This window comes from Apus apus, chromosome 26 (genome assembly GCF_020740795.1).
Source record: "Apus apus isolate bApuApu2 chromosome 26, bApuApu2.pri.cur, whole genome shotgun sequence".
Taxonomy (NCBI): Eukaryota; Metazoa; Chordata; class Aves; order Apodiformes; family Apodidae; genus Apus; species Apus apus.
The window spans coordinates 2357475-2377052 of NC_067307.1; the positions used below are offsets into that span (position 1 = coordinate 2357475).

At 54.1% G+C, this 19578-nt stretch overlaps 1 protein-coding gene across 1 annotated transcript in view; it reads left to right on the top strand.

Moving 5' to 3' along the window:
- Positions 1–5338, top strand: part of GFRA2 (GDNF family receptor alpha 2) — a 28667-nt gene extending 23329 nt beyond the window's left edge. Inside the window, exons 5-9 of the mRNA XM_051640918.1 lie at positions 2749–2858; positions 2935–3075; positions 3169–3344; positions 3856–3909; positions 4218–5338. Of these exons, the coding sequence (XP_051496878.1) occupies positions 2749–2858; positions 2935–3075; positions 3169–3344; positions 3856–3909; positions 4218–4346 (610 nt within the window). The 3' untranslated portion in view covers positions 4347–5338. The remainder of the gene's footprint in view (positions 1–2748; positions 2859–2934; positions 3076–3168; positions 3345–3855; positions 3910–4217) is intronic.
- The last annotated feature ends 14240 nt before the right edge of the window (positions 5339–19578 follow it).

Consider the following 19578-nt stretch of genomic DNA (forward strand, 5'->3'; position numbering starts at 1 on the left):
CAATTCCTCCTGTTTCTGCTCAGATGAACTTGGCTTCTGCTCCTCTTTTTCTGTGTGTTGTTTTTTTTTTTTGCCCAGGCACTTAGGAGCAGAAACCTGAGAAGCTGTGGGCTGACTCCAGTCGGGTTTATTCCTGGCAGTTCCACTCTCATCCAGCAACTGCAAAGTCATTGTATACAACGGAAGGAGTGACATCTGGCTTTGGATATTCTGGAAGGATTACCAGCTGGCTTGTCATGTATTATAAAAAAGAATAACATTTGCCTTAGAGGATGCTACAAGCCAGGAGCAGGGCCCCAGGGAGCAGCGTGACAAATTTGCCTGGCGCTGGGGGATGAACTTGCTGGAGTTGTTTGAACAGAGCTGATGTGCCTTCACCTCTCCTTTGGGGAGAGGGGAAATGCTGTCAGCACCTTGATTGACCTCCCGGGGAAGGGAAAAGACCTTCCTGCCACCGGGTTTGTGTGGAAGGAGCAGGGTTGGGGTCTTTCTGCCCTGCTAGAGGTGGCCCAGGGTCTTCCTGCTGCTCCCACCTTGCACGTGGGGAGCAAGAGCTCTTGCAAACAGGCTGGGTTTGGCTGCTGGGAGGGCTGAGCACTGCAGGTGTGCAGCAAAGCTGCTCGGGGCTTTGTGCTGTGAGAGACTGAGCTGAGAGCTGGTGGGAGCCCCAGCCTCCCTCCCTGCACCCCTGTCGTGGGCATCTTTTTCTTTCCCCCCAAATTCCCTGGCCTGTCCTCTCTCCAGTCCCCTCCTCCAGCCCCTTCCTTAGTGCTGAACCACCAGGAAGGAAAAGCAACGTGGGTCTGGTGAAAATCACCTGCTCCTGGGGTGGGTGAGTTGTATATCCAGGAGGAAGGAGAGGGAGAAAATCAGTTCCTTGTTTCACAGGTACCACGGCAGAGCTGTGGGATCCCCTTTTTGTCCCCCAAAATTGGTGCTTTAGCTCAAGCTTCTCTTCTTTTCCCACGGTGGAGCAGCTGCCTCTTATCCCCCCACCCTGGTTTCATCTCTCCCTGGGGTGATGCCACTTGTGTGATGGCTGTTTATTAACATCCAAGGTGTGGAAGAGCACGTTGGTGCCCAGGAGCCCTGTCTTCTCCTCAGGAAGGCTGGAATAACCCAGATGATGAAGAAGTTGACCTTGCCCTGGAAATCTGCAGCCTGGGGAGAGGCTGGAAGTGGGTGAGGCAGCTGGTGGAAGTGGGAAAAGAATCCAGTTCCCACCCCTGGCAGGGAAAGCTGAGTGTGCCCTGCATGGCCAGCAAAAAGAAGGTATCAAAGTGGGACCCTGCTGAGGGGAGGAGCTCGCTCTGGGGGTCCCCAAAGGGCTCCCAGAAGATGGTTGCATCAGTGGCAACTGGAAAATGTTCCAGTCCCAGATGGCTGGAAATAGCAGAAGTCTCCAGGAAGCCACTGCATTCCTCCATGGAGCATCCAGAGCTCTGGTCCAGCTCTGAGCAGCTGCTTTTTATTCCCTCCTGTGTCCTCTCTCCAGTCCCCTGGTGCACCTGGGATCCAGTGGGATGCAAAATGCAGGGTGGCTGCAAGGAACCACTGCTGGTCCCCTCTGCTTCACCCAGTCCCTGCTTCAGCTGCTCCTCTGTTTCATTTGCTCAGAAACTTCTGAAAACAAATCATTCCTATTCAAAAGGGGAAAAACAAACCACCACCACAGTTTCTACCCTATGTTTTCCTCAGTTCTTGTGGCTTTTGGCAGGTAGTGTTGGATGATTCAATCACTGGTTGGACAAAGATGACATTTAATTAAGAAGGAAGGGAAAGGAAGCTGGAAGAAAATAATGTGTGCTGCCTGCTTCCTGGATGGAGTGCAGAAAAATAGAGCAGAGGAGAGTTTCTGTTGAGAAATGCAAGGGCTCATCTACAGTGTCAGCATCTTGGCAGCTTCACAGCCATTCCTCCTGGTGATGGAGATCCAGCACGGGCCACAATTCAGCCTCGTGTCTGGTCAGATAATGACTGAGTCCATTTGGAGAACTGCAGCCCATCCATCTGTCCACCTGGTCCATCTGTCCCTCCTCTTCTACATCCCTTCCTCCCTCCTCTTCTGCTTCCTTCTACCTCAGTGATTCACTTCATTCCATAAACGTCCCCAAAGCATGGGAAGCTGGGGTTTGTGTCAGCAGAGCCAGGTTATGGGGACACCTGGAAAACAACTGGGCTTCCATCCCTCCTTGTGCCTGTTCTGTGCCTCACACTGAGCAGTGAGAGAGGACAAGGAGGTCCTCCCTGGTGGGGTAGCCCCCCAGGCAGGGAGGGGTCCTACAGGAAAGCCAAGGAGGGACTTCTTACCAGGGTATGTGGTGATAGGATGAGAGGTAATGGTTTTAAGCTGGAAGAGGGAGATGGAGGTTGGAGATGAGGAGGGAATTCTTGGCTGTGAGGGTGGTGAGAGCCTGGCCCAGGTTGCCCAGGGAAGCTGTGGCTGCCCCATCCCTGGCAGTGTTGAAGGGCAGGTTGGATGGGGCTTGGAGCAGCCTGGGCTGGTGGGAGGTGTCCCTGCCCATGCAGGGGGTTGGATCTGGATGCTCTTTCAGGTCCCTTCCCACCCAAACCATCCCATAATTCTAGGATTCCCTTGCCTGGAGGTGACCAGAGGAAAAGCTGCACCTCCTGACTCTTGGATCTCTCTCAATCTCTCTCTTTCTCACCTTTATCTTTTTAAAACGTTCCTCTGTGCTGGGAGTGGAGGTGAAATCCCACCTTTCTCCCTCTCCCTCTTGTCCTCAGGTCCCGGCTGGCTGATTTCCACACCAACTGCCAAGCTTCCTTCCAGTCCCTGACCAGCTGCCCTGGGGACAACTACCAGGCGTGCCTGGGCTCCTACGCGGGGCTCATCGGTGAGTGCCGGGGCTCGGGGTGCTGCAGGCTCTCTCCCCCCGTGGCCCCTCATTCCTTTTCCTTCTTCTGGAGCAGGGTTTGACGTGACGCCCAACTACGTCGACGCCAGCACCACCAGCATCACCATCTCACCCTGGTGCTCCTGCAAAGGCAGCGGGAACATGGAGGAGGAGTGTGAGAAGTTCCTCCGAGACTTCACGGAAAACCCTTGTCTCCGTAAGGCTCTTCCCTGTCTCCTTCTCCTCCCCCTGACCCAGTACCCCCGCCCCTGGAGTGCAGCCCCCTCCCATAAACCTCTCCTGCCTTCAGGAAATGCCATCCAAGCCTTTGGCAATGGCACCGATGTCAACCTTGCCCCCAAGAACCCTTTGCCCCCCGTCACCCCACCGCCCAGGATGGAGAAGAGCCCTGCCTTGCCAGATGACATCAACGACAGCAACACCATGTATGACATGAGTGTCATCACCACCTGCACTTCCATCCAGGTAGGACCTCAGCCTGGTCATTCCTGCAGACTGGGGTGGGGGGGGTTTGGTCTGGATCCTTGGTGGTTCCATCAACCAAGAGGTGGGCAGCAAAATGTCCTGCTCAGTGCAGCCGTCTCGGGCTGGATGGGGTGTTGGTACCCAGCTGCCTGGCAGGGTTCTGCTGTCCCTGGTAAATGGGCTTTGGGGAGTGCCAGGGGGGTCTGGGGACTGCTGGGGGATCTGGCATGGGGAAGGGGTTGCTCCATGCCCTGCCCATCCCCTTCCCTGGTCCTCTGCCTGCCCAGGGCAAGGCTGGAGCAGCTGCTCTGAGCCCAGCTTCTGGTCCTGGCTTGTTTGGGGTGAAGCCAGCTTGAATTCCACCTGGTTTGGGGAAATATGCAAGTTACCTGTTTTTTTGCACCCTGCTGGGCTCTTGGCTTCCTGCTTTGTTCCTCGGGTGGGAGAGGAGTGGGACAGGGGGGGTGGATGCATCTTCCTGCCCTAAGCCTCCCTCCTTTCTCCTCTCCAGGAGCAGGGACTGAAGCTAAACAAGTCCAAAGAGCAGAGCCTGTGCTACTCAGAGGTAGGTTTGGGGCAGGGGGGAGCCAGGGGGAGGGCTGGTCCCAGGGTTGGAACTTGTTTCCTGTTGTAAATGGATCATGGATCCCCAAGAATCATGGAATCCTAGAATCATGGAATGGTTTGGGTTGGAAGGGACCTTAAAGATCATCTAGTTCCAACCCCCCCTGCGTGAGCAGGGACAGCTCTTGCTACATCAGGTTGCTGCATCCAAGCCTCATCCAACCTGCTGGGGGGACCACTGGGAAAAAAGAAGAGGGGTTTGGATGCTTCCCACCCCTGGGTGACTCCTGGCTCTCCCCTCACCCACAGACCCAGCTCACCACGGATGTGATGCCAGACCAGAAGACCTTTGTGGACCAGAAAGCCGGTGGCAGCCGGTGCTGGGCGGGCCGGATCCTGCCCCTCCTGCCCATCCTGCTGCTGGAGCTGGTGTTATAATAGAGGGGTGAGGATGGCAGTGGGGACATGGGGACACTGGCACAAGGACACACCGGCAGCACCTGCTCCCTCCTCGGTTCCTGCCGGGGAAGGGAGGGATCGTCACGTGCTGGAGGCTTGAAAGGCTCCAAAACTCCGGGAACGCCGAGCCCGGATCCGCTGGGTGGCAGGAGGACCCTCACCACGCTGGGAAGCTTGGGTGGTTTTCTTCCTATTTTTTGGTGGTTTTTTTTTTTTCCTTTTTTTCTTTTGCTCTTTTTTCCTGGTGTGTTGGTGAAGCAGGAGTGGTGCAACCCCCCCCCCTCCACCTGCCTCGCACCCGGGGAGGGAAAATCAGCACTGGGGCTTGGGAAGAGGTTGTTTGTAGCACCCGGGTTATTCCCAGCCCGGGGGGATGGCAGAGGTTTCCACCCCAGAGCATCCCAAAGGATGGACTCGCCATCAGGAAACCCTTCTGCATCTTGCCAGGGGACTCCCTCGAGCTCTTGACCTTGTGGTTGGGGTTTATTTTCCTTTCCTGGGGTTGGTGAGAGTTTAGAAATGGAAGAGCCGAGAAGTCGTTCCGACGTCGTGAGCGTGTCCTGCTCGTTTCCATCCGTCACTTGGAGGGGGGAGAAGCATCCTCTTGGGTTTCTGGTTTGCTTTTTTAAAACCTTCACATTGAATTTGGGTTGGGATCTGACCCATCAGTGGGGCAGGAGCTTCTCTAGGTCCCTCTCCTTTCTTTTTCTTTATATATACATATAGAGTGTATGTATATAACACCCACCTACAACTATGTATGTACAGACATAACCATATACATCTCCAGTGTGGCTTTTTCAAGTTCTTTTTTTTCCTTGATTATTCCTTTTTAAATGCTCCAATGGCAACAACAACTTAAAAAAAAATTGTATTATTGTAAAGTTTATTTTTTTTAATAATGTCTATAATGGAAAACAAATGATAATAAACCAAGAACGACCAAGCCAGGCCCAAAGTGGCACCGAAAAGCTGAGCCCACCTCTACCTGGCTGAGCACCCCCAGCCCTGGGGGGGGGTAGGAGAGAGGAAAGGGGGACCCTTCAGCTGCAAGAAGGAGGGGGTTTTGGGTCAGCCTCGATTTTTGTTGCAGTGCTGTGAACAATTCCCTGGCTCTTTTGCTCAGGGAGACAAGCGAACATTTCAAAGGAGCTGACATGTTCCCGGGTGGCAGGGAGGGTTTTGGGGTTGTTTTTTTATCTGCAATAGCTTTGGTTTTGAAAATACCATCCCCTTAATATCTTTTTTTTGTTTTGTTTCCCTTTTATTTCTTCCCAAGCAACCTGACAGCCCTTAAAACCCAACTGAAACACTGAGATTTAGGTCACAGAAAACATCGAGTTTCTCGGTGTTTTTAAGGTTGTTCCACTTTCCTGCTGGTGCTGGGGAGTAGAAAAGACCCCTCCCTCAACCCATCCAGCTCTACCCATGGAAAACAGGGATGTCAGGGGCATCTGGAAGAGCTGGGAATGCTGGAACAGGAGCTGGGTGCTGGCAGAGAGGGGAGGGATGGAGGAATATTCCCTTTTGCAGCACGGAAAAAGCGAACGCGTTTGATCTGGAAGTTGGCACGGGGAAAATAAACACGTCACGTCTCTTGCAGGAGCCTCCTTGCAAACCCAGGCTGCTCTTTCCCGTGTTCTCTCCTCTCCCAGCCAGGAAAGTGACAGCTCTGAAAGGCAGCCAGGTGTGCTGAGCCATTTGGCATGGAAAAAAAACCCCACAGCTAGGTGGGGAGGGAGGCATCGGAGGGGCTCTCCGGCCAGATTTGGGGTGCCTGGTGGGGGGCTGAGCTGAAATCCTGGCTCTTCCCAGCTGTGGGTGGGAATTTTTGGCAGAGGTTGTGGACCCCCTGGGCACTGGCACTCTGTTTCTTTGGGAAAGGGGCTGGAAATAGGAAGCAGATTGCTCTTCTTGGTGGTGGTTTGATTTCCTTCTCCCTTCAGAAGGCTGGGAGCACACAAGGTGTTTCCAAAGGGAGCATGAAGTTGTTTGCTAGGAGAAATAAAGGAGAAACATCTTCCTCCAGCAGCTGGTGCCCTGCCTGCTGCCTGCTGGGTGCTTGCACCCCATCCACAGGGAATATTTGGCCCACTCCCTTGGATCTTCCAGCTAAGGAGGCATCAGGAGAAAGCAAAGAGCTTGGAATGAGCTTAAATTAGGAGTTACCCCTTTGCCCTTGGGGCTGTTGTGGTGGTCATCGGTGGTCATCCAGCATCCCTGGCCGTGCCAGTGGGGCCAGAGGGAGGGCAGTGCCTGGATGCCAGCTGTATCCCCCCTGTCTGGGTCCTAGATTGTGCTGGAGCTGCTGAACATTCCTGCAGTTGGGATGAAGGCATTGGCCATGCTGATAAGCTGCCTTCGTCCAGGTATCTCCAGCTGCTGAAAGCAAAGCTCTTCAAGGTGGAAGTGCTGATCCTGGGGCTGGGAACACTGAGATGGAAAATCCTGGGGAGTTATCCTGCCATAGCCTTGCCAAGTCTTCCTCTACAGACACAAAGCCTTTCTTGGAAGGAGGGCAAGGGGACAAGAGACTATCTGCTTGGGAAGAGGTGGACAGTGGCTGAGGGAAATGGTTCTGGAGTAACGCTCCGTAACGCTCCGTGCTCCATTGCTGATGTTCCTGCTCCCTGCTCCACAAGGATTTCTCCTGCATGGTGCTGTTTTGGGAATGGTCCTTCTGGAGGAGCTGCAGAAATGGAGCCGTGTGGTTCTGGGGGTCTTCAGCCCCTCTCAGACAAAGCCAAGCCTCATCTTCTCTGGATTTGGAGAGACCCTGCACGCTGGAGGGATGTCTGGAGACCTTGTGCAGGTGGACAATCCTGCTCTGAATCCCTGCAGCCTTCATCCCTGCAAATCCTCGGGTGCCCACGGGTTGGACATGGGTGTGCAGGCAGCAGAGATGCTCTGGTGGGTTTTGGAGACCTGCAGCTTCAGAGTGACCAGAGGGACAGAAACCAGCCTGCAAAAGCCTCCCATGGGCACAGCCCCCAGCAGCCAGATGGACCTGGTGGCTTCCCCTTCTCCCAGCTGAACTGCAGGATTTGCACCTTGCCCGAGGGCTGTGAAGTGTCTGGGACCAGGACTGCCTGCAAACAGGGCATTTTCCTTCTCTTTTTCCTCTGCTAACCCCCACGCTGCAGGGAAGTGTCTGCCACAGCTTCCCAAATCCTGGAGGACACTCCAAGCCACCCACTCCCTGTGCAGCCACCTGCCCTGAGCCCTCTCCCCATGGCTCTCCCTCCACTGCAAACCACTGGCAGAGCTTCAATTAAAAGGGATTAAGGGCAGTTTACTTCTCCAAGAGCAAGTTCTCTGGGATTACTCATCCATGGGACATCATCCCACATGGAATTTGGCCCAGCAAGGGCCCAGGGCTTTACCCACCTTTCCCAGGGGGGGAGCCAGGCTGGAGGATCAACTGCTTTTCTCTCAATGACCACTTGAAATGGCCTCATTCCAGCAACAATTAGCAGGCTCCAAGGAACTCCTGTGTCCTGTGTTACACTCTCCTAATATAATTACTGCAGCAAATGAAGGAGGAATTAAATGAAGGAGAAAGGCAGGGAGAGGCAGCACTCGTGTGCTGCTGCTGGGGTCACTGCTCTGTCTCCCTGGAGGGAGAAGATCTTCCCGACTCACTCCAGGCTTTTCTCTTTTGAATCTTCTTTTGGGAAAGGGATGTCAGCAGGGCTGGTGAGGAGACTCCTGGGTAAGCCCCCAGGTAGGTCCCTGCAGCATTGTCCTGTTGGCTGAGTCTCCATCCCTGGAGGTGGAGACGTGGTGCTCAGGAACGTGGCTGAAGGACTGGGCTGGGTAGAGGTGGGTTAATGGTTGGTGGAGTTGGGTTGTGGTTGGACTCGATGATCTTCAAGGTCTTTTTCAACTGGGATGATCCTGTGATTCTGCCATGCAGGTGCAGCACAGGCCCCTCTGGACACTGGGGTGCTGCTGCAGGGAACCCTGCACAGAGATGGTTTCCAAATGGGCTTTAAGTTCAGAAAAATCACCCATGGCTGGAGCAAGACCCCAGGACAGGGACAGACCCCACCACAGGGCGTGGGGTTGAGCTGGTGTCTCTGAACCAGGGCTGGATGGAGGGCCCTGTCCCACCTCTGCTGTGAGATCTTATGGAAGTAGAAGGTGGTTTTTTTATTATTTTTAAGCAGATTTATAGAATGAATGAATCATTTTGGTCGGAAAGCACCTTCAAGACCATCAAGCCATTAATTTCACTCACTCCGAGCCACGTGCTCCCACAGCCAGGAGCTGTCCCAGCCCCTTGAGCACCCTGTTACCCAGACAGCCCCACCAGATCCCAAAAGAGGGGATGAGATGGTTTGGGGGCCACCTCATCCCTTCACCCGGGTGTGGGAATTGTCCAAGCCAGGCTTGGAACCAGCCCAGCTGCTCCCAGCGTTCCCATCCCCTCCCCACTAACAACTCCTCTCCAGCCAAACACTAACCCCTGCCACCTTCTCCAACATATTCCAAGTACATTAATTACAGGAAAGAAAAGTGCCTGTGCTTCCAGTTACTGCGTGGTCGTGAAAAATGCCTGAGTGTAAAACCCGTCTGCAAGATAATTAACTTCATAGATAATTTCTTCTTCATTCCGACTCAATTACTTCCTTGATATGAGAAAGTGCTGAAAACACGATTTGATTTTATTTTTGGATGTTGCATAAAACAATAATTGAACAAAACTACTAAAGCTTTCCCAGAAAGAGCCTCCCTTTCCTTCAATAAAGGAGCCAGGGAATAAATTGGATTTAATTCTTGCTCTAGAGTTACAGGGTCTTGGCTCCTGAGCGTTGTGTCTTGGCAAGGGGGGGGGGGGGAAATCCTGCTCTGTGGTTGTGCCTTGGGACAGGGGGAAAACAGAGCTCTGTGTTTCTTAGGAAGGTTGGCAGGAACAGGGTGCAAAGGTCATGGCTGGTGCTCGGAGGCAATGCTGCCCTGGCAAGGCAGGGTTTGCTTGGAATGGCACCAAGGAGTGTGGGGCTGGGAGCTGCTGGTGTGTTTGCAGCTTCAGGATGAGCTGGTGGGAAGAGTTTTGTATCCATGAGTGGAAAAGCTGCTCCCAGCCATCACCCCGGGCTGGCACCCAGCACCCATCCCACTCCCCCACCCGCGGGGGGTGTGTCAAAAGCCCAGCAAATGAGCCCAAAACGAACCCATCAGTGCTTCCCCCTCTGCTTCCTGGGTGGAAGGCTCCATTTCACAGCTGGGCCTCTCACCCAACCAGCCCATTTCAACATGGAACCCACTCAGAGACCAAAACATCTTGCTTCACCTTGGGCATAAATTACCAAGCTCTTTGCTCCTGGCAAACTGCTCCGTGGCTCTGGACACCTGGGAGCAGTGAGGGACACTTGGGGACAGAGCAGAGGCAGAGGGGACAGGAAGCTTGTGCCTACTAATGATTCCACCTGCAGGATCTTGTCTTGCTGGGGTTTTTTTTTTGCTTTCCTCCCCGGGGCACCCGCATCTTGCTGCATAAATCCAGCTCAGCCCTGGGGTCAGCTCTGCTCCAGGCAGCTTTCTGCAGAGAAGCTTTTTAAGCAGTGAAAAATTCCCTCTGCTCCTTGCAGGAAATGCCAACTGGTGGGAGCACTGTGGGGGGGAAAAAAAAACAACCCAAAACAACAGAAGGAAAAAGTATTTTCAGGGATATTTTTTTTTTTTAAATCCCTTCCGTTTGTACCAGAAATAGGAAGGTACAAAACTTAGGTGCCATCAAACTTGGCGGGGGGAAAAGGGTTTAATAAGTTGCTCTGAAGAGGTGTCCTTCACTGGAGAGGTTTCTGGGAGGTCTTGGTGGTCTGGGGGGAGCAGGACCTGGTAGGTCCTGGGCAGCTCCAAGTCCTGCAGAAACAGGTCATGGGGGTCAAAAAAAAGGATGGAGGAGGGACACGAGGCTTTCCAGCCACTTGAGAGGAAACATCTCCCCTGCTTCGTCTCCTTCTGTCCCAAGAGCAGTAACTTGGCAGGGCAGACCAAACCTCCCATGGGAAAAGAGGAGATTTAAAGCCTGGTAGAGCTGTCCTGGTGAAAGGACAAACCCCTCGTCTTCCGCTAGGAAAAATCACAGCACCTCTTTTGTTGAGCCCTTGGCACTTGGGGAGAAAAGCAGGGATGTGAGGGGCTTTATGAGGGGTTGGGTAAAGCAAATTATGAAATGTAATCCTGCTGGGCTGGCTGTGATGGATGGTGGGAAGATGGGACAACTGGCAGGCTCACCCAGTAAAGGAATTCATTGGTTCTAAGTGGTGCGTTTTAAAGGGCTGTAAAATTTGGGGGGGGGGAGGAAAAGCTGTTTAAAGGCCCTTTAGGAAGTGGCTGCCAGGCTTTGCAGTTAGGGCCAAAGGCAGGGCAAGGCACGTGCTGCTGGGTGCCTGCTGAGCTCCTCCTGGATGATTCCTCCCTGCCTGCTGGAGCTCTGCAGCTTTGCATACGTTAATTAGACTCAGTGGGTAAAATAAACCCGAGCGCCGGCTCCTCTAATTCCCTGCCTCTCCGTTCATTATGGAAGCAGCAGCCACTGGGATGTCAAGGAGCATTTTAAGCAGAGAGCTGGGAAGTCACAGGTGGTTGCAGCACACAAACCCCCCCACCCTTTTCCTCGTGTCCTGATGGAATTGTGTGTTGGGATTGGAACTGAGCACCACCCCTGCTCCCCATCTCCTCTCCTGAGCTGTTCCCCTTCCCAGTCCTGCCAGGACTGGAAATTCCCAGGGCTGGCAGTGAACTGGTTAAGGTGTTTTGCTGGCAGCCCTGTAGATCAATGGGGCCTGGGTGCTCTGAGCCCCAGAAATGCCCATTCCCAGACCCCACAGCATAAAGGCAGCATTTTGTAGAGCATCCAAAGCCGGGCTGGGTGTGCGGGGAAGGGGCCGAGGGAACAAGGGCTTCACTGTCTCCCTGGGACTCGGTGGCCTCAGGGTCCTTTTGCTGACCTTGAGCAGGCATTTTTGGAGGAAATCGAGTCTTGTTGGCGCAGGGGGATGCTGAGCACCCCCCTTGAGCTTTGCTGTGGCTCCCAACCCCTCCCCTGTTCCTGGTGGCTCCTGGGGACACCCTTGCAGCTCCTTAGGGATGCTCCCCTCGCCCAGCCTTGGGCATGAGCGTTTTAGGGAAGCGAAACCTCCAACTCCCCAGGGCAGGGTGGGGGTCTGGGAGCCACCAGCTCCCCCCGGGGGTGAGCAGCAGGAGCCCAGCTGGCCCCAGCAGCCTGGAGGGGGCCCAGGCAGCCAGCAGGGCCAGCAGGATTTAATTAGCTGCCGAACATGACGCTGGGTTTAATTTTGTGCGTCGGGAGCTGCGTGTTGCTGCCCACACACCCCAGTTGCCATAACAACTTTAATTTGTTTTCTAGCCTCCACTCTGATGGATTTGGGGGATTTTTTGTTTGCTTTTTTTTTTTAAAAAATATATATCTCTCCCTTCCTTCCCTCCTTTCTTCCCCCATTCCCTCTTTCTTCCCTTCCTTCTAACTGCATCGGCTACCCCTTCTTTTTTTCCTGCATTAATAGTGGGGGTCAAGTCGTGGTGGGATTCTCAACTCAAGGTTGGGAATCCACAGCTGGAAGGATCCAGCAGCTGGGATTTTTTCCCCAGCAATCCCAGTGCAATAGCAGAGATGAAGCCGTTGTCTTCCCAGCTGTCCTGCTGCTGGAACACAGAGAGATGAGTGGTTTCCCCTTTGCCCACCTCCCTGTCCTGGGTTGAAAACCAGGGATAAACGTCTCAGAAGGCAAAGCTGCAAGTGCTGGGATCCCAGAGGGATTGCTTGGGTTGTTTTAAGGGATCAAGCAGCTGCTGAACTGTTCAGAGAGAGAAGTGAATGCAAAGGGCAGGAGGGAGAGCCCTGCCTCTGTGTGCACGGGTGGGATGGTTGGAAAGGGACCCCCCCGCTTTTGACAAGGCTCCCAGGGGGTCTGTGTGCCATGAGGGGCTCCTGGCCAGGGACCACCAACCTCTGCCTTCATTCTGAAGCCAAAGATGGATCTGCCAGAGGCTCAGCAGTGATCAGGGCAGCTCCAGGAAGATGCTGAGGTGGCTGAAGCCACCAGGTCTTTCCCTGGATTGTGAGCTGATCCTCATCCCTTCCCTCAGCCCCCTGCTCCTGTCTCCGGGGTCTGACCCTGTCCTGCCTCCTCCAGCATCGTGTCCAAACCCCAGTTTGATGCAGCTGGAGGACGTGACGTGAACTTGGTTCTGCTCAGCCTGGGGACCTGGTGGTGCTTCCTGGCTGTGACTTCTCACTCTTGCATCAGGGGGAGAAAGGCAGTCAGAAATGCAGCACTGGCCAAACGGGGCAAAAAGCAGCAGAGGAAGGAAAACCAGAGGGATCCACAGCAGCAGATGCCTGGGGAGTGTGTGTTGGGGGGGGAGAAGGGAGGGGCTGGGAACGGGGTGACCAGTGGGGAGGGAAGGTCAGGCAGGACCTGAGGCCAGGGCTGTCACACTGACTTACAGCAGCTGCCAGCAGGGTCAGTGTCCCCTGGGTCCCCATCCTCTCTGCCTTGCTGTCCTGGGGGGTGCAGCTTGGCCCCCCCCCTGCCCCAGCTGCTCAGCCCCCAGCCCAGGCCCATTGGGGTGACTGTTTGCAGCTCCAACTGGGGACCCTTGGTGGTGGCTGGAGAGCAGGGATCTTATCTCATGCACAGGAATCCCATGGCCAGGGAGGTCTCGACTCCCTGAAGGATTAATTTGCCCAGGAATAGGTTTGCAAGTGACATTAATAACAGGCTGAGTGAGAGCCCTGCTGCAGAGAGGGATGCTAATGACTCCGTGCAGAGATGGAAGGGGGAAAATGATCCCTGGGCTGTTGAGTTTGGCTGAACCCTGGAATTAGAAGGAGTTTGGGAAGAGATGAGGCCCAGCCTTGCTGTGCTGCGGGGGGGCTTGGCCACCCAGCTCCCAGGACTGGGTCTGGATTGTGGTCTTGTGGTGGGATGAACCCTGTGTTTGGATCTCTGGATGCTCCAGCAGCCCTTGGAACATCACAGCCGTGGTCCTGAGCAGTTTGTTGGCTTGTCCCACCAAGCTTTGCATGTGGGATGGGGAAGGGTGGCCATGGGGAGATAATTCCTGGAGGGTTGACATGTGGGTATGGGGGGTTTGGTCAGCCCTGGGAGCAAAGGGGATGCAACAGCAGAGGAGGGGGATGCAGGGAGGGGATGAGGTGGGAGTGGGATGAGATGGAGGGGGATGCAGAGGAAGGGGTTCAACAGCCTGGGATGCAATGGAACTGGGATGTAACAGCCCGGGATGCAGTGGAACTGGGATGTAACAGCCTGGGATGCAGTGGAACTGGGATGTAACAGCCTGGGATGCAGTGGAACTGGGATGTAACAGCCCGGGATGCAGTTGAACTGGGATGTAACAGCCTGGGATGCAGTGGAACTGGGATGTAACAGCCCGGGATGCAGTGGAACTGGGATGTAACAGCCCGGGATGCAGTGGAACTGGGATGTAACAGCCTGGGATGCAGTGGAACTGGGATGTAACAGGCCGGGATGCAGTGGAACTGGGATGTAACAGGCCGGGATGCAGTGGAACTGGGATGTAACAGCCTGGGATGCAGTGGAATTGGGATGTAACAGCCTGGGATGCAGTGGAACTGGGGGGGGGCAGTGGAACTGCTCTCAGTAGCTGTGGTTTTATGGCTTCCCATAACCAGTCCCCTCCATCTCTCTCTCTGTTTTTAATTACCTAGAAAATAACCTCCATTCAATTTACAGCTCATTTGAAGCTATGAGCAAGAGCCCATAAATATTTAATGTGTTTAGAAGTGGCACCAACTGTCCGGGGTTGGTTTTTTTTGTTCTCTTCCAGGAGTTGCCTTTGGTTTAGCATATTTATTCCCCCCACTTCTTGCCTATTTTCCACTCCCTCCACCTGTGAGATCTGGTGGGAAGCAGCAGCAAACTGCTGGCAAAGGGTTCAACTCCACGTTTTCCTGGGAGGGATGGACCAAAACTGGCAGGAAGGGTTATTCCCTAGCCAGGAAAATTAAGAGGAGCAGCTTCCTGAGCATCCCCCAGCCCTCTCACCCTCCACACCAGTGTCTTTTCCAGGGAGAATTCAGGTCCCTCTTTGCTCCCAGCCTGGATTTTAGGAGGTTTTGCCAGAAAAAAAAAAAGGGAATGGCACCCCAGGATTCCTGCCTCCTAATATGTGGCTGAGCAGAATTCAGCCTGCAAGTCCACCCTGCCCTACTTAAAAATTGAAATAAATAAATGAATAGCTATTGCAGTGAAGAGGAATAACTGGGAATTCCTGTCAGTGCTGTAATTCCAGCTGCTGAGCCCACGATGCTCTTCCCAAGGAAAACTTCTCCTCTGTAAGTCCTGACAGCCACCCCACATCCCAGATATTCTGCAAACAAGTGACTTCTGCTCCCAGATTTTTGGTGGGTTTCCCCAGAACATGCTTTGGACGTGAGTATTAATCACTACAACACGTATTTTATTGTAACATAATAGATATATTTACTGTACAAGGAGTGACAGTTTATTAATTATGCACAAGCAGGCCTAGAGAAGGGATTTGTTTGCTTTGATGTCTAATGCAGCAGGCTTGCTGCTTTTTTTTGTTGTTGTTGCCTGCTTGTTAAACTTAATCAAAAGCAATCAAAATATGCTCCCATAAATTCTAGCTAATTAATTTCAGACAAAAGGGAGAAGAAGTATTAGAGCCAATGGAAGCAGAACTTGCAAGGCAGCAGCCAGGTGGGAGTTGAGGTGGTGGGGTTGGTTTTGGACACCAGCCCTGCAGCATCTTCGTGGGGTGGATCTGGGTCCTTGGGGATGGGAGCTGGATCCTTGGGGATTGGATCTGGATTCTTGGGGATGGGATCTGCATCCCTGGGGACTGGAGCTGCAGCCTCAGGGATTGGAGCTGCACCCCTGAGGATTCCAGCTGCATCCCTGGGGACTGGAGCTGCAGCCTCAGGGATGGGAGCTGGATCCCTGGGGATTGGAGCTGCATCCCTGGGGACTGGAGCTGCAGCCTCAGGGATGGGAGCTGGATCCCTGGGGATTGGAGCTGCATCCCTGGGGATTGGAGCTGCATCCCTGAGGATTCCAGCTGCATCCCTGGGGATTGGAGCTGCATCCCTGAGGATTCCAGCTGCATCCCTGGGGATTCCAGCTGCATGCCTGAGGATTCCAGCTGCATCCCTGGGGATTCCAGCTGCATCCCTGAGGATTCCAGCTGCATCCCTGGGGATTCCAGCTGCATGCCTGAGGATTCCAGCTGCATCCCTGAGGATTGGAGCTGCATCCTTGAGGATTGGAGCTGCATCCATGGGGATTCCAGCTGCATCCTTGAGGATTCCAGCTGCATCCCTGAGGATTCCAGCTGCATCCTTGAGGATTCCAGCTGCATCCCTGGGGATTGGAGCTGCATCCTTGAGGATTCCAGCTGCATCCCTGAGGACTGGAGCTGCATCCCTGGGGATTCCAGCTGCATCCCTGGGGATTGGAGCTGCATCCCTGAGGATTCCAGCTGCATCCCTGCGGATTCCAGCTGCATCCCTGGGGATTGGAGCTGCATCCCTGCGGATTCCAGCTGCATCCCTGCGAGCATCGCACCCCCAGCTGCCTCTCTCTTCCCCCCCTCCTTTGGTCCTGCCGAGAGTTTGGGGTGTTTAGGACCTCCTTAATTAAAAGCCGAGCAGCTCATCATTCCTGCCGGCGGGAGGAGGGTGCTGAAGGACATTCCCGGTGTCCCGGCAGCTTTTCCCGGAGCGGGAGGTGCCGAGCACGCGCCGCCGGGCTCTATTTACATAAAGCTATTGACATTTTGGAGGGTGAGATTCTGTGTGCTGCCTTAATTCACTGCTAAATTAAATTAGGAATGTTTGGAACGTAGTAATTTCTTTTGTTCTAGGAGCAGATTGTTTTATATATCTGCCTGTATTACCAAGTTATTAATTTAATGATTTCATAATAGCGCTGCGTTCCTTTGGGTAATATAAAGGGGAAAGTGGGCTCAGTGAACAGCACAGGCTGGTTTGCTTGTCCCTGCACAGATTGTAGGGGCTTAGGAATAAAGCTGATGGGTTTGGCAGAGGGTTCAGGAGCCTCCAGGGCAGGATCAGGAGCTCTCCTTGTGTCTCCTGCTCTTCCCAGGGATGCAGGATGCCCGGCAGCCTCTGCACTCCAGGGTTCTCCCCTCTGGAGCTGGGGCACAAGCTCAGAGGGAGCTGCTCCAGGTCGTGCCCCTTCTCAGCTCGCCCCAGGGAGGGAGTTTTCCAGCTTTCAGCCATGTGCCCAGAGCCAGGGTGTTGTTTCCAGCTGCCTGGAAAGCCACCGTGCCCTCGTGGGTGTGCTCGGAGCAGCCCCCGGCCCAAGGACTTCAGCTCATCCAGATGCTGCTGATGTTGGCCTGGAGGTGTGAGCAGGGCTCGGGGGGTGCAGGGGGAGAGGAGGGAGGTTCCCAGCTTGTCCCCATCCCTGTGCCCATCCCTGTCCCCACTCCTGTCCCCTCTGCTCCTCCTGACCCCCACGGCACCGCCACCAACTGACCCACTCAACACCAGGATCACCCCCCTCTCCCCTGCATTCCTGCTTTCCCAAAGCTTCCGTGGCTCTGCTCAGCTGCCTCTTTCATTGCTAAAAAGTGTCCCCAGCTCTGCAAACACCAGAGCTGGCACCGGGTCTTGTCACAGCATCCCTGCCAGCTCTGCAGGGCTCCCACCAAACTGACGTTCCAGCGCGGTGCATCTAAGGCCTGAGCACCCGGAGCCAAGTGACTTCCCAGGCTCCTGGATTTCTCTTCACATACATTTATCCTTTTCTCCTCCCTGCCACCACCCGCCGTGCTGTGGGGAAAAGAAAAAACTGGGAAAAATTGTCCACCTACACGCTGAGACAGGAGGGAACAGGAGCAGCAGCAGCAGCGCCCGCGTTTGCTCCCGAAAAAGGGAACGTTTTTGGAAAGAGATGTGAGAAGGGGCTGGGGACAGAGGAGTGGGCTGCCTGGTGACTCACGTGGAGTTGAATGTCCCCCCCCAAAATGGAGCAAAGTCATGGTTTGAAGTCAGTCCTTGCCAGGAGCAAGCAGGGAAGAGGGAGGACAGGAGGGCCAGGCTCCTTCCACCCCCGTCCCAGCTCCGCTCCCGTCTCTGACACACGTTTGGTTTTACCCCACATGCAGGACATTCCCTGCTCCCTGAATTTCCAGGGGCTAGTGCTGGTCCCAGCCAGGCTGGGGACTGGTGGCCCGTGCACAAATGGGGAGAGCAGCGAGAAAACCAACGGCCTGGTGATGAAGCAGAGAGAATTGCTGAGCCCTGAACAACCCCTCCAAATTCCCAAGTCATTCCCATTCCAATCCACACTCCTGGACTTCCAAGAAGGTAATGGCTCCTCTGGCACCTCCAGGTCCTTTAGCTGGACAATTTCTGGCTTCTGCATTCCTGAGGGGGAAGCCTTTCCATCACTGCACTTTTGCACCCTTGCTTTGCTGTCCCATGGCACTTTTGCACAAGTGAACCCTCCCACGACTGAGCTGTTGCACGACTGAACTCCCACACCCTTGCATTGCTGTCCAGTTGCACAGCTGTGGAGGGATTGTCCTCCCTCGGGCACTTGTCCTCAGAGCAGCTGCTCAGGTCATTTCTGGGTGCTAATGAAGCTTAGGGTGGGGATTGAAGATCCTGGGAGGTGAGTGGTTCTGCACGGGGTTAAGCTGGCAAGTGGCATCAGCTGGGCAGCAGGATGGGGCACTATAAGAGCAGGTCTCTGGGTCTCCTGGTAGAGTTTTCTCCATGGAGTCTTCCCCAAGCTGGAGCTCAGTGTGTCTGTTCCCTTTTTGGACTTTTCTTTTCCTGTTGGATTTGTTTTTCTGACTTTAACTGTGCAGCAAGAAGGGAAATTCAGGTTTCTGCCCCCCTGAGGTTTTGTGGCAGGTGTTGCAAGCAAATCCACCAGCACAGAGGACAAAACCCTGGGAATCCTGGAGCCCAAACCTGTCTGGAATCACCCACGGAGGAGGGAGCTGTGTCCCTGCTGCAGCCTGTGAGTACAGAGATTTATGCACTAAACTGTCAGAGGTGGGTTTATGTGTGAGATGTTGACAATCCCTGGTGGCTCTGGAGGGGTTGGATCTCTTTGGCTTGGAGGTTACAACCATGAATGGTGCTGCAGGCTGGTGTTGGAAGGGCAGGCTGGCTTATGTGCTGTGTCAGAGTTCAAGCCTCAAAAGGGACCATGAAATAATCTAGGAATCATCAGTTCTGGCTGGTTTGTGTCCTTCATCTTCCTATTGCACCCAGTGACCCTTGTGTGGCAGGCAGAGGTGGGTGCTGGGCCCTGCCCTGCAGGGAGAGGGACTTGGCCTGGGTTTGGAACAGTTCAAAATACAGAATCCATCACTTTTGCTGGTGTCTGCTCTGATGGTTCATCAGCCTTGCTGTTAAAACATGGGCCTTGTTTTTCCAGTGGGGAAACTGAAGCCAGATGCCATCATCTCCTGCCTCTTGTTAGGTCTTTCTCCCTTGGATTAAAGATCCTCTAGTTGCTGGTGTTTTCTCCCAGGAAGCTTCTTACTCTTGGCAATCAAGTCACCTCTGTTGTCTCTTTGATAAGCTTGAGCTCTTTAAGCTCTTTCCTCTGAGACATCTTTTTCCAGCTCTTCCAGGACCTTCCTGTTCATCCTTCCCACACCCTTTGGGCTTCCCCTGCCCGAGGGTCTCCATTCCCAGGTGATTTGATGCTGAATCATCCACCCATGAGACAACTGGGCATCCAGCCTGGGTGCTGGTGGGATGCTCAGGGAGGCAAGGGGCTGGTGAGGGGGGCTGGTCTCAGTGGCACCAGCAGTTGCTTGTCCCCAGCCCTCCTGTCCCCTCTGGCTCTTTCCAAGACTCGTTCAGTCTCCCTGGAATATCTTGGGAGCAACAGTGAAGCAGAGAAGCAGCCACGTCAGTGAGTGAGGCAGAAGGGAATTGATGCCTCTTGCAAAGTGAAGCTGGGGTGGGTTTATGTCTCTTCTTCTGCCTAGATCTGTCTCTTATCTCTCCTGGCCCTGTGACATTTTTCTAACCTCCAAGTGTGATATCCAAAGGATGGGGTGAAGAATATTTCTTGCCCCCCACCCAGCCTTGGGGGGGTAAAACTCTGGCTTCTCCCTAAACTGGGATGTTTTCCCAGGGATAACTGCCCAGGTGCAGGGAACACTTGCACAGGCACTGGAA